The sequence below is a fragment of the Myxocyprinus asiaticus genome, chromosome 7, assembly GCF_019703515.2.
Source record: "Myxocyprinus asiaticus isolate MX2 ecotype Aquarium Trade chromosome 7, UBuf_Myxa_2, whole genome shotgun sequence".
NCBI lineage: Eukaryota > Metazoa > Chordata > Actinopteri > Cypriniformes > Catostomidae > Myxocyprinus > Myxocyprinus asiaticus.
The window spans coordinates 18,099,938-18,113,154 of NC_059350.1; the positions used below are offsets into that span (position 1 = coordinate 18,099,938).

The 13,217-nt window shown below is 43.0% G+C and overlaps 1 protein-coding gene across 4 annotated transcripts in view; it reads right to left on the minus strand.

Moving 5' to 3' along the window:
• Positions 1–6,621: 6,621 nt before the first annotated feature.
• The window catches only part of galntl6 (polypeptide N-acetylgalactosaminyltransferase like 6), a 339,132-nt gene continuing 332,536 nt past the window's right edge, over positions 6,622–13,217 (minus strand). For all 4 annotated transcript variants that reach the window (XM_051702941.1, XM_051702940.1, XM_051702938.1 and 1 more), the window contains exons 11-13: positions 10,352–10,468; positions 9,930–10,079; positions 6,622–8,029 (exon numbers count right to left, since the gene is read on the minus strand). In XM_051702941.1, the coding sequence (XP_051558901.1) occupies positions 7,862–8,029; positions 9,930–10,079; positions 10,352–10,468 (435 nt within the window). In that variant the 3' untranslated portion in view covers positions 6,622–7,861. The remainder of the gene's footprint in view (positions 8,030–9,929; positions 10,080–10,351; positions 10,469–13,217) is intronic.

A 13,217-nucleotide genomic window follows, 5' to 3' on the forward strand; every position in this document is an offset into this window, starting at 1 on the left:
ACAAACCACTCAAAAGGTCATGTCCTGCTGCTATGGCAGCAACACAAATTCCACTTAAAATGAGGATTTTTAAAATTCATTTTTTCCACATAAAGAAGTGGAGCACCGTCTGCACAGGACAACACACTTGGTCCTCACTTTGGGAGGAACATCTGGCAATGAAAAGGCACCAGTCAAAACATAAAGCCGCCTCGTCAAGGGGTGACAACACCTGAGTGTTTGAGAAACCACATTCAAGGGCCAGATATGGAGTCTACACAGCTCTGGCTGGGGATGCCAGATTGTTCCTTGAGATTGCGAGAGCAGATATCTCCTCAAGGGAATCTTCCATGGAGGAGCATCCAACAGCTGTACCAGCTCCAGAAACTTTAGCACAACCAACAGCACAGTTTCCTTGTCTTCCCAAACCTTAAACAACACTTGGTATAGCAAGCGAGCAGGATGGAACGCATACTTGTGTTTTACTGGCCATTTGTGAGCTAGGGCATCCATGCCCAGTGGAGCCAAATGCGACAATGTGTCGCCTCCAGGGAGGAAAACAGGTCTACTTTGGCTTACCCGAATACCTCACAAATCCTTTGAACTGTCCGAGGATGAAGTCTCAGTCCCCCTGGTCTGACTCCCTGAGGCGAAAGCAAGTCTGCCTCGCAGTCCAGGCGACCGAGGACGTGCACATGAATAGACAGGAGATGTACTACGCATCAGAGCCAACATTTGGCGGAAACATACTCCCCCATGGTGATTTCTGTACCACACAACTGCGATAATGTCTATACGGACCAGAACGTAAAAAACCTTGCATGTCTGCCCAAAAGGCTTCCATAGCCAAGAGGACTGTAATCAGCTCTAGGCGATTTATGTGCCAAGGGTACACACACCAGTCCAGGTGACAAAAGCCAGATGAGCATCGCACAAGGCACCCCAGCATGTAATGGACCCATCCATCATGACAACCTTACCTCTGACCACTTTGCCAGTGCAACATCCTTCTGATAGAACATATGTGTTTTCCAAATTATGAGCGTGGCTGCACAGCGGCACATCACAAGGAGACGTAGGTAAATGCATCATCATGTGACGATGCACCCTAGAGTTGACCCAGAACTGGAGAGGCCTCATGTGAAGTATTCAAAGAGGGGTGACAACAGCAGTGGTAAAGCTACTTTACTTTCAGCATGAACCTCATCAAGCATTGAAGAACAGACTGAATGCAGGTGTCAGTCAAACATACCAACATGGCCAACAAGTTGAGTTTCATTCCCAAGAAGAAAACCTGCAGACTGGACACCAGGGTACTCTTTGTCCAACTGATCTGAGGCCCAAATTCTCCAAGTGCGTAATAACACATCCCTGGGCTTGCATGCCAACACTTTTCTGCATGTCGACTGCTAGCACATTTTCTGTCTTGTCGAGGACAGGCTGCACCTCTTGCCGTAAAGTCGGCTCGTCCTGCACCAACACGGTGGAAGAAAGGAAACAGTTACAGAGGCAGCTGCCTCTCAAACTGAAACACGTAGCCAGATACGACCATGCTCAGCACCCAGCTGGAGACCCCCAGCAGACTCCGCAATGCATCCGCGTAGCAAGCCAGTGGGCACAGGGTCTCATTCTGACTACTAACATCAGCGCCGTACCCATCCTCAGGGGGCAGCTACTTAACACGCTCGAGTCGTTCATGCAGGCAAGCCTCTCAATGAGGCCTTTTGTGTGTACTGCAATGCAACAGACATCTGGCACATTGCCAGCAGCAGTAAAAAATAGTCATGAGACTGTCACCATGTCCTTGATCTTGGCCCACAATAAGGCAATAAGGTGACCTGTGTCATTCCGCAAACTCATTCCCAGCTCGCAACAGTGGGGAAAGCGAGAGGGCTGCTTGGTGACATGGTGGCGTTTTCCCCCCAGGCCTCTCAAGGGCTGGAGGAAACCACCATGTATGCCTTAAATATCTGTGTTATGACATGGCAATCTTCTGACATGTCGCCAACAACAGCAAAAACAGGCAGAGACCATCTTCCTGGCTCACCCCTGACAAATTCAGCCAGAAGTGTCACCCCATGGACACCGGGCCGTCCATAGACCTGCAGATTTCCTGGGCAGAGATATTGGTGGCCAGATTTCAAATTCTGCAAATTCGTGGTGTGGCACAGCACATACCAACGGCGTGAAGGCGAAAGCGCCAAGGACCTGAACTCGGCAAATCATAACGAGCTGCACATGCAGCTCTGGAAAGAACGGCATCGTCAGAAAAATTAGGAGGCACGTCAACGCAGTGAACACCGTTCATCCAGTCAAGGATCGAGTAAGAAACTTCAAGCAACTCAGTCTCAGAGGCTGCATTGTCCTGTTTTCCCGCCTACGGGGGAAATTACGGTAAACTCATCACCTGAGCGTAACACTTCTCACTTTTGGAAGCCCCAGCTACAAAGTGTCCCTCACATCCTCTCGCCAAATGTGATTGAAGCGTGCCAGAGCATAGCACAAATCATCTCGGGCATTCTGAACAGGCCGCATGAGATGGAGAAGAGGAAAGACGCAAGGCCTAAGCCAGCGACAAATCATCCTCAAACTCTCTTTGCTCTATATCCTGACCTCAATTCGTGATGACGCATGCATAAGGGGCTGAGTGTCAAGCGCCATCTGCAAATAGATTGCCGTGAATCTATACAGGCTTCAGAGATTGTCACCAGGGACTAAAAACTAAATTATTTTAATTTTGGTTCATTCTGAGCAAAAACTATATTTTTTCGCTCCGGTTCAGAAGTTCCGCAGCCTCCTTTCCAAAAGGTTACCGGTTAGAACAAAATAAAAGAATGGTTAATAACATTCTTTTTTAAATGGCAGTACTGGGTGAGGTAAATACCAGATGCAGTATTGCCAAATCTCATAAGAGTAACAAGCAACTTGGTCTGGACAAACAAGTCCAAAATAAGCCACTTGCCACTCCAAAATAATCATAAATTAGCAATTAATCTTTTTCCTATGTGGTGGATTTTTTAGCATAGAAATCATGACAAGCATACAGTTAATTAACAGTTAAGTATAATTTTAATTACAGATCTGCTTCTGAGTCAAAGCCCGGCAGCATCAAATCTGTATTAATGCATCACATCTAACAATATTTCAGTGAAGACTTGGAAACAACTGAGAAATTAACTTTTACCTCTAATGTTTTCTTTGTATCTGGATTAGCCGTGCACGTACAGTTATGTAGTCTTTATACATAGTTGTTAAAAAGGTCTTCATTCACAGAATGCAACATCCACATGTGTGATGCTGCAGTTTCCTTCAGGATCAAAGCACGTTTCATTTTTTCAGGCAACATGAAGTGGTGTAATTCCAAAAATGTTCTGTGATAAACCCCTTGGCCTTTAGTTTCATAAACAAATTATTGGAATGAAATTAACAGTTGTCAGCATTAAAAAAGAACTTTTTCACTCTGGAACAGTTGAAAATCACTATGTTGCGGTTTTCGGCTTTTCCTGAGTCCCTGATTGTCACTCCTGGGAGGAGTTTCCAAAGTGTCAGCTACTGATGCAGCGTTGAGAGACAGACTTGAAAGGGAACGAGTGAACATTTCCACTGTTATTGCCCAAGAAAAATATATAGTTGATTTAATATGTTCACATTTTGTAACAACATACTCCTAAAATGAGGGAAAATGTGTACAGTAAACAATGTTGGGTATTACTGATCCACTCCAGTAAAGTGATCCACTCCAAATTACTCTAAAATCACTCTAAGTGTAATCATATTACTCATTACTTTTAAGTTACTTTTAAAATACAATTTTACAGAAGAATTTTCAAATTACTGTCTATAATTCCTTATTCATTGTCACACGCAAATCATCCACTCAGCAGAACTACGCGTTTCTCCCTTACAATGAGTAATTATTGGGCATGCCATCTGGCTGTCACAGAAATGCAAACGGATGTACATGTGAATATAATTAATGTATTCTACATAAATAAACTTAGTTTAGAAATATATGTAACCCAAGTAATGTGCTTGAAAATAATTAACATAATTGAAAGTCAGAATCTGTAATCTGACAGGTGTTACACTACTTATTGTAGGATATTAAAAATGTAATGTGATTAAAGTAATTAATAATTCTGAAGTAAGATTATACCCAACACTGACAGTAAAAATATTGTACACTGTAAAACAATAATTAGTAAAACAAGGCAATTCATAAAACAGCAAAAAAAGGACAAGGAAACTTGCCCAATGTGTCTGAAAAATACCCTTGCCCTGAGAATGCATTTCAATCTTTCTGTTATTTATTTAGTTGAATCTTGCTGTAACATATGCCAATGTGGTTTTATTGCATTCACCCAAACAATATGATGATAGTTTAAAAATGGTAGAATGTCCTAATTTACAGTAAAATAGGTATTTAAAACCCATGTGGATAACCAACATTAAAGAAGGAAAAGCATTTATGTTATTGAACTTTGCTCAAAACCTTGTGGTTACTGAGATAAAGCCTTCTTCCCCATATGACACCTATCCTCTGTCTACCCTAAAAAAATAAAAAATAAAAAATAAAATAAAAAATCCAATAAAAAGTAGAAGCAATCCATAAAAATGACAGATTAGTTTTTTTTATCACTATTTAAACTACATGCTATAAATCTCTGTGATAGACAGTTCAAGATTATGTCATGTAAGTATTAGGCTATTCATCATTCTGTATACCTACACGCCTTTGACTGATTATATTAAAGAAATATAGAAAAATGGGTCAAAATTTTTTAAAATGTTGTTTCAATGTACAGTTGTGCTCAAAAGTTTGCATACCCTGGCAGAAAATGTGAAATTTTGGCATTGATTTTGAAAATATGACTAATCATGCAAAAAAACTGTCTTTTATTTAAATCATAATAATAACAGAAATCACCCAAATGGCCCTGATCAAAAGTTTACATACCCTTGAATGTTTGGCCTTGTTACAGACACACAACGTGACGCACAGTTTTAAATGGCAATTAAAGGTTAATTTCCCACACCTTTGGCTTTTTAAATTGCAATTAGTGTCTGTATATAAATATTCAATGAGTTTGTCAGCTCTCACATAGATGCACTGAGCAGGCTAGATACTGAGCCATGGGGAGCAGAAAAGAACTGTCAAAAGACTTGCGTAACAAGGTAATGGAACTTTATAAAGATGGAAAAGGATATAAAAAGATATCCAAAGCCTTGAAAATGCCAGTCAGTACTGTTCAATCACTTATTAAGAAGTGGACAATTTGGGGATCTCTTGATACCAAGCCAAGGTCAGGTAGACCAAGAAAGATTTCAGCCACAACTGCCAGAAAAATTGTTCGGGATACAAAGAAAAACCCACAGGTAACCTCAGGAGAAATAGAGGCTGCTCTGGAAAAAAGACGGTGTGGTTGTTTCAAGGAGCACAATACGACAATACTTGAACAAAAATGAGCTGCATAGTTGAGTTGCCAGAAAGAAGCCTTTACTGCGCAAATGCCACAAAAAGCCCGGTTACAATATGCCCGACAACACCTTGACACGCCTCACAGCTTCTAGCACACTGTAATTTGGAGTGACGAGACCAAAATAGAGCTTTATGGTCACAACCATAAGCGCTATGTTTGGAGAGGGGTCAACAATGCCTATAGTGAAAAGAATACCATCCCCACTGTGAAGCATGGTGGTGGCTCACTGATGTTTTGGGGGTGTGTGAGCTCTAAAGGCACGGGGAATCTTGTGAAAACTGATGGCAAGATGAATGCAGCATGTTATCAGAAAATACTGGCAGACAATTTGCATTCTTCTGCATGAAAGCTGCGCATGGGACGCTCTTGGACATTCCAGCATGACAATGACCCTAAGCACAAGGCCAAGTTGACCCTCCAGTGGTTACAGCAGAAAAAGAAGAAGGTTCTGGAGTGGCCATCACAGTCTCCTGATCTCAATATAATCGAGCCACTCTGGGGAGATCTCAAACTTTGCATGACATGGAGGCATTTTGCCAAGACGAATGGTCAGCTATACCACCTGCAAGAATTTGTGGCCTCATAGACAACTATTACAAAAGACTGCACGCTGTCATTGATGCTAAAGGGGGCAATACACAGTATTAAGAACTAAGGGTATGCAGACTTTTGAACAGGGGTCATTTCATTTTTTTCTTTGTTGCCATGTTTTGTTTTATGATTGTGCCATTCTGTTATAACCTACAGTTGAATATGAATCCCACAAGAAATAAAAGAAATGTTTTTTGCCTGCTCACTCATGTTTTCTTTAAAAATGGTACATATATTACCAATTCTCTAAGTGTATGCAAACTTTTGAGCACAACTTTATGTGCAAATATTAACATGGAGTATTACTATATTTGTAATATGGATAAAAGTCTGCTGCCCCTGTTCTGTTCTTGTAGAGCTCAGGTTACTGAAAGCACAGTCATACTCATTCAAAGCAGGTATGCACAGCAAGATTCGTCCAGCACATTTGGTGAGTGGGTAAGGCAGGCTAACATATCCCATAAAGACAACAAAATCTATTATAAACTGCCATTTTATTCATTGTGATAAGTCAATGAAACATGTCTACCTTTCAGGGAAAACATTTATAATATACATAGTCAGGGTCATTTCTGAGCATATGGGGGCCCTAAGCGAAATCCTACCTGTCACATCTAGCTAAAACTCTCTCCTTGCAGTTACAGTCTCCCTTCCCTCTCAGGCCACAAGAGGGCCCCCTATAACTGTCTAAAAGAGCCATAACAACTGCCTGAGTCTTACTCACAGCTTTTAGTATATATCAAAAAATTAAAAAACAATCTTGCTTTGTGGGTCCCCCAGGTGGCTCGGTTGCCCATAGCGGCCACTTATACAGCTTATAACTAGAAACAGCCCTGTTCAGAGTTGCTGTCACTGAAGAATCATTAACATGTAGGAAAGAGTCAGATAACAATAAAATGTCGACCTGCTTTTTGTTATCCAATAGTGGATTATCAAAATAATGGGACTTGGGGGTCAGTGAATTGAAAGGCAAAACAAAAGACTGTGCTTTTAATGCAAAATCAATAATTTGACACCAATAAAAATGTTTAAAAGTGTTGTAATGCAGATAACTGAACACCAGAAGGAGCCAAACCACAAATTTTAAGACTTTTTTAAGCCTGAGCGATGTATCAGCATGACTTCATCAGTGCAAAGACACACTTGAAAAAACAACACATCTACTCATTTTCTGCTTTATTTATAGACGAGAAACTCTGTAACAAGATATACCCCATTGAAAAAAGTGAAATATCTCATGTCATTAGGTCACTGCCTCACCCCATTTTGACTCTACCAGGTACAACAGATGAAAAAATCAAGTCAATTCACATAACTTAAATTTGTAAAAGGCACAGAATAAATACAAATAATTATACAGTCAAAACAATCCCTGGAGAAAAATAAATAGCCTTACAAAAAAAGAGAGCAAACTCTTTCCGGTTTCTGGTATTGTACAAATCCACCATGCAATCTTCAAGGACTGATACAGAACATTCTTTCCCTGGACTCCACTTTCAAAGTCCTAAAGTTGCTCTGTGTTCTAATGTATAGGAAGTGACCGGGGCCAAGTTAGACCCCACAAAAGAGACTGAGAGAGTCTGGGCTGTCTATTTTTTCCTTGACCAGCAAGGTGCTCTGTGTGGAAGTGTTCTTTCCACCAGCCTTATGTCTCTCTGTTTCTAGTCCTCTCATTAAAGAGCCTGCACTCATTTAGTCTGCTGCATAACCTTGAGAGGAGCCCAGAGCCAGACATTAAGTCCAGGCTCAGGTGAAGGGTTGTGGGAGGTGTGTGTGGGAGCCAACTGACTGGCTGACCACAACTCCAGGTCCTAAGAACTGGCTGCGTTGTTGAATTTGTCCAGAACAGTGGCATTGACTCTCTGGAAGATCCACTGCTGCGTTTCAGACTGGGGGTCACACTTGTTCATGAAAATCCGCTTATCGCCAGGGCTACAGTCCATGCAACCACTGCTCACCAGGTGGTACAAAGACTTATCCTGCAGCAAGGTGAAGATGGGTAGGAGAGAGAGAGAAAAAGAGAGAGAGAGAAAGTAAAATAAAAAATAAATAAACAAGAAACACAGTCACCATGACTCCAGCAAAGGTCTAATCCCTACCTTATCTCCCACTACCTTTCAGTCAGCTTGCAGGGGTGGAACTGAAAAGCCAAACACAGAATATGTTTTCCCCTTTACCTAATCAGAAAAGCTGACTTAATTTCATGGCTTGAGTTTGGAAGTCAAACGTACAAAATCGAGGAAGCGTGTGGAGAGAGTGCAAGAGAGAAGAAACCGAGACGGTATGTTTACATGCACTTTAAAAGTTAGATTTCAAACCAGTTTTTTGTGATGTCAGACTTAAGGGGTTAAGGCCTATTTACACGAAAAGCAAATTTACTCTGAAACAATAGGTGGTGCTCAACGTAAAGCTATTTTATTCCAGTACAGTACAAGTTTCTCCATTTTAATTTCAAAATAAAATGAAAACTTTCCATTTATTCAGATTTTTTTCCTACAATTCCTTGCCATAATTCCTTTTCTGTAGCCGCTGTGGTGTTTATCAAATAATTCCTTGTGCTCCGATACCAGAGACAAGAGCAGCTCCTTATCAATCTTCCTAAGTGTTCTTCTTTAGGTGTTTAATGTCAGTTTGCTAAGTGGCAAAGTGGCTTTTCAACCAAGAGTCTCTCTGCTTGAAAGAGTTTCCACAGCACATAGTGCATGTATATTTTGTGCTAGAAACTACTGAGTATGCCAAACAGACCCAGTGAAAAAATGGAGGATGTGTCCCTAAGGGAGTGATCAGGCTGAGCAGAGGAGGGACATGCCTTCGGGCTTTCGGGCTGCAGTCCTATGCTTCTCTCCCCTGGGTTGATTTACTGTTCTCTGCTTCTCTGGGCAGCTCCACTGCAAGGTACCACCTCTTCCTTTCAACAGTATATTTCCTCTCTCTTTAGTGCCATCACTGACCTATCCTACAATGACAGTGATTTCTTTGCTTGGCACCTTAAAGCCCTTGTGTGAGAGGGAATATCTGAGTTCAGGCTCATAGTAATGTTGCTAGAGGGCTATAAAAACTGAGGTGCCATATTAGGCTCTATCATTTTTGATGGGCCCTGAGCGGTGAGCATTAATCCACAAGGGCTTCTGTAACAAGCTGTATGCTCGGTCCTATTGCTGCTCGGTTGCTATATTAAAGTAAGATATACTGTATCGACGTCTTAAGGGAGGAGGACGGTAGGTGCGGATTCTCTTCAATTTTCCCCTACAGATGATATTTGTACATGTATGAAGCAATATGAAAACATAACACCAGGGTGTAAGACATTGCTAATTTTCTACAAGTAAATGTAATTTAATTTAATGCAATTTACTGTAATTAATTTTATCTCAGTAAAGTCCCCAACTCCCAATTATTGAGTCAGCTGGCTGTATTTTAAGCTGAAGATAAATATGCAAGTACACAATGACCTGTCAAAATTTTGGACACACTTGGCTGAATTTGTTCCTCATGATCTTAAAAACCTTCTGATCTAAAGACCTTTGAGGGAAAAGCAGCTAACAAGTGCACAGCATATATGGGAACTCTTTTAATACTGTTTGAAAAGCATCCCAGGTGGACACTTTATGAAGATGGTTGAGAGAATGCCCAGACTGAGCAGATCTGTAATCTAGGCAAAAAGGTTGCAACTTTCTCTAAAATCTACTTTCTTATATGTGTAATATAAGATAATTTTGATTTGTTTAACAATTTGGTCACAAAATAATTTCCATTTATTTGTGTTATTTTTTTAATTTTGATAACTAATGTTACAAAAAGTGGAAAATAGTAAGTAATAAAGAATGAGTATCTGTGCCTAAACTTTGTACTGGTAGTATATGTGTATTACTGTATTACCTTTCTGTAGCCCCAGTGCTGGTTGCCTTTCATACCATGACAGTCATACAGGGTAACTGGGCTATTCTGACTAATGGCATCGAAGCAGAATTTTCTGGTGTGTAGTGGATCTCCAGGCCTGATGTCCTCTCTCCAGCCAAATGTGAAAATCTAACCACCCAAGAGAACAGCAGTACTCTCAATGTCAAAAAGCGTGTCAATGAATGATCTTCATGTCAAAGTATCATGCCATCAAAGTATCATTCACTTAACCACAACTGAAATACTACTCTCATTGTCAGACATCATTCAAATATCTGATACAAATATGTCTTCAGCAATGTGGATTGATCAGGGTTGAAACACCTTATGCAGTTCTTGCAAAGTGAAATACACTGAGAAAACACTATTCCAGTTCATCACCATTGTGCAAAGCTTTATACCTGCTCATGTGCCCATGTCCGCTCTGCACCCTCTTTCAGACATGTGTCCAGCCGCAGTTCGGTGCCTGTGGAGCCGTGCTTAGAGTCGATGCACAAGCCAGATGCAACACTACGGATCTATGGACAGAAAAATCTGTTGAAACACGCACTTTGAAATCAATTTAACAAGGATAAAAAAAGTTTAAATGGTAACACTTTACAATAAGGTTCCATTTGTTAATGTGGTAGTGGGTGCGTGGTTGAGTGATGGTTTGTGAATGGAGAGCGAAATCAGGAGATGAGAACGGTAAGGATCATCACCTAGCAGTGATTGTCTAATAGCTGTTTGTCATTGCAGTGAGAGTGGAGATGGGCTTTTAAGAGCGAGCCAGATGCCAGTGAGGGGGAGAGAGCTGCACAGAGCAGTGTTCCAGCGTGCAATATTTCTGTTATGCTGAAAAGCATTATTGCGTGTGTACACTGAAAAGTGTGGTTTTTGAGTCTGTGAAAGTGTGGGAAATAAAGCCCCTTTTGAGTTGGATCTCGCCATCTCCCACTTCCTCCTTTTCCACGAAAACTTAGAACTTTGTTACAATTAGTAAATGCATTAGGTATCATGAACAAACAATGAACAATATATTTTTAAAGTATTTATTAATCTTTGTTAATGTTAGTTAATAAAAATACAATTGTTCATTGTTAGTTCACGTTATTTCATAGTGCATTAACTAATGTTAACACATACAACTTTTGATTGAAAAAAAATATTACTATGTTGAAATTAACATAAACCTGCCACAGTCTGGGCTGGACAGTCCCTCCTCTCTGTCTGTCTTGTCTTGTGTTGGTGTGTGTGTCTGCATTTCCCTCTCTCTCCCTCTTGTGTTTTGCAGGTGCCACATGGAGAATGTCAGCTCTGTTGCCAGGACGACTGATTGTTTCTCCACACAGCTCGTCACCAGCGGCACCTGCCTTCAATCACCATACCCTATAAATCCTCTCCCTTGTAGTTTGTTCTTTGCTGGATTGTTTTGTGTGTTTACTTTTCAGTCAGTTCCTGTTTGTAAGGATTACCATTATTGTTCACTTCGTGTCTTTCATTTGATTATGGGTTTTGTAGTTCTTTTCCTTGTCGTTGTTCATTGGTTCTTGTGTTATTATTATTGTTAACCCTATTAGTCCTTGTGTATTTAGTCCCTGTGTTCCCCTGTGTTCTTCGTCAGTTCTTTTCCATTCATGGCTGTAGTGGTTTGTTCTGTTCTCATCTTTTTGGTTTCTTGTATTTATTTTCTGAGTTTAAATTAAAAGCCTCCATTTAGATCCAGTCCCATTCTTCTCTCATTCCTGCAAACATTACAGAAGAACTGACCACACTATGGATCTAGCAGCTTTGCAACTGCTGTCTTTCAGACAAGGTGGCGGTACTATCGAGCAGTATACAGAGCAGTTCTACAGTCTCACCCAGGTTCTCAATTGGGGAGATATTGCGCTCATGGACTGCTATTGTTTTGGACTCAACGAACCTGTGAAATCCTGTCTGCCAGAAGGCAGATGTGAACTTTCCTTGGTTGACTATGTTTTGCGGCTCACGTTCTCCCCCTACACTGTGGGGTATGGCAGTAATCCCTCACCACTGTCAGTGCCCACTCCTGCCATGGTCCACGAGCCAGCTCCCACACCTGCCACAGTCAACGAGCCAGTGGCCACTCCTGCCATGGTCAACGAGCTAGCGGCCACGCCTGCCACGGTCAACAAGCAAGTTCCTGAAGCCTCTGCCATCCCAAAGCCAGCGCCTGAAGCCTCTGCCGTCCCAGGGCCAGCGCCTGAAGCCTCTGCCGTCCCAGGGCCAGCGCCTGAAGCCTCTGCCGTCCCAGGGCCAGCGCCTGAAGCCTCTGCCGTCCCAGGGCCAGCGCCTGAAGCCTCGTCCGTCCCAGAGCCAGCGCCTGAAGCCTCGTCCGTCCCAGAGCCAGCGCCTGAAGCCTCGTCCGTCCCAGAGCCAGCGCCTGAAGCCTCGTCCGTCCCAGAGCCAGCGCCCATGCCCTGTTCCCCCCCAGGCACTTCTCGGATTTCACAGTGGCAAAGGAGGAACAAGCTTGCTGGTGACTGCCAGGAGGTGGAGGAGCCCGCTGGTGACTGCCAGGAGGTGGAGGAGCCTGCCGGTGACTGCCAGGATGTGGAGGAGCCTGCCGGTGACTGCCAGGATGTGGAGGAGCCCGCCGGTGACTGCCAGGAGGCGGAGGAGCCCGTAGCTGTCCCTCAGCAGTGCTTCTAACCATTTGGAAGACGAGGAGGAGAAGAGCCCCTGCTCCCCAGGCTCTGGTCATCGAGTCTGTCCTGTTCCCTGTGGCCATCGATGAGCCCGGCCAGTTCCCTGTGGTTGTCAACTATCCTGTCCAGTCCCTAGCGGGCCGCTGACCAGCCCTTTTCTCAGTCTAGTGACCAACACCCATCAGACACCAGCTACCAGTCTTTTACTAAGTCCAGTGGCCAGCACCTTACAGACATAAACTATCAGTCTGTTGCTCAGCCCAGTAGCCAGCACCCATCTGACACCAGCCACCAGTCTGCTGACCCCTGTCCAGCGGCCGCCACCTAGTCTGCTTACCCATGTCCAGTGGCCGCAGTTCGGTCTGTCCAGTCCCAAGTGGCCGCTGCCCTGCCTGATCTCCTACCGTTCCCAGCAGCTGCCATCCAGTCAGTCCAATCCCAAGTGGCCATCGCCCTGCCTGATCTCCTACAGTCCCCAGTGTCTGGCACTCAGTCTGCCCAGTCCCCAGTGTCTGGCACTCAGTCTGCCCAGTCCGTCCTGTCCTTGCCACCCTCCTCTCCAGCCTCATTCCCTTCCTCAGGCCTTCTTCCCAGCTGCTGGACCACGCCCTCTACTTGG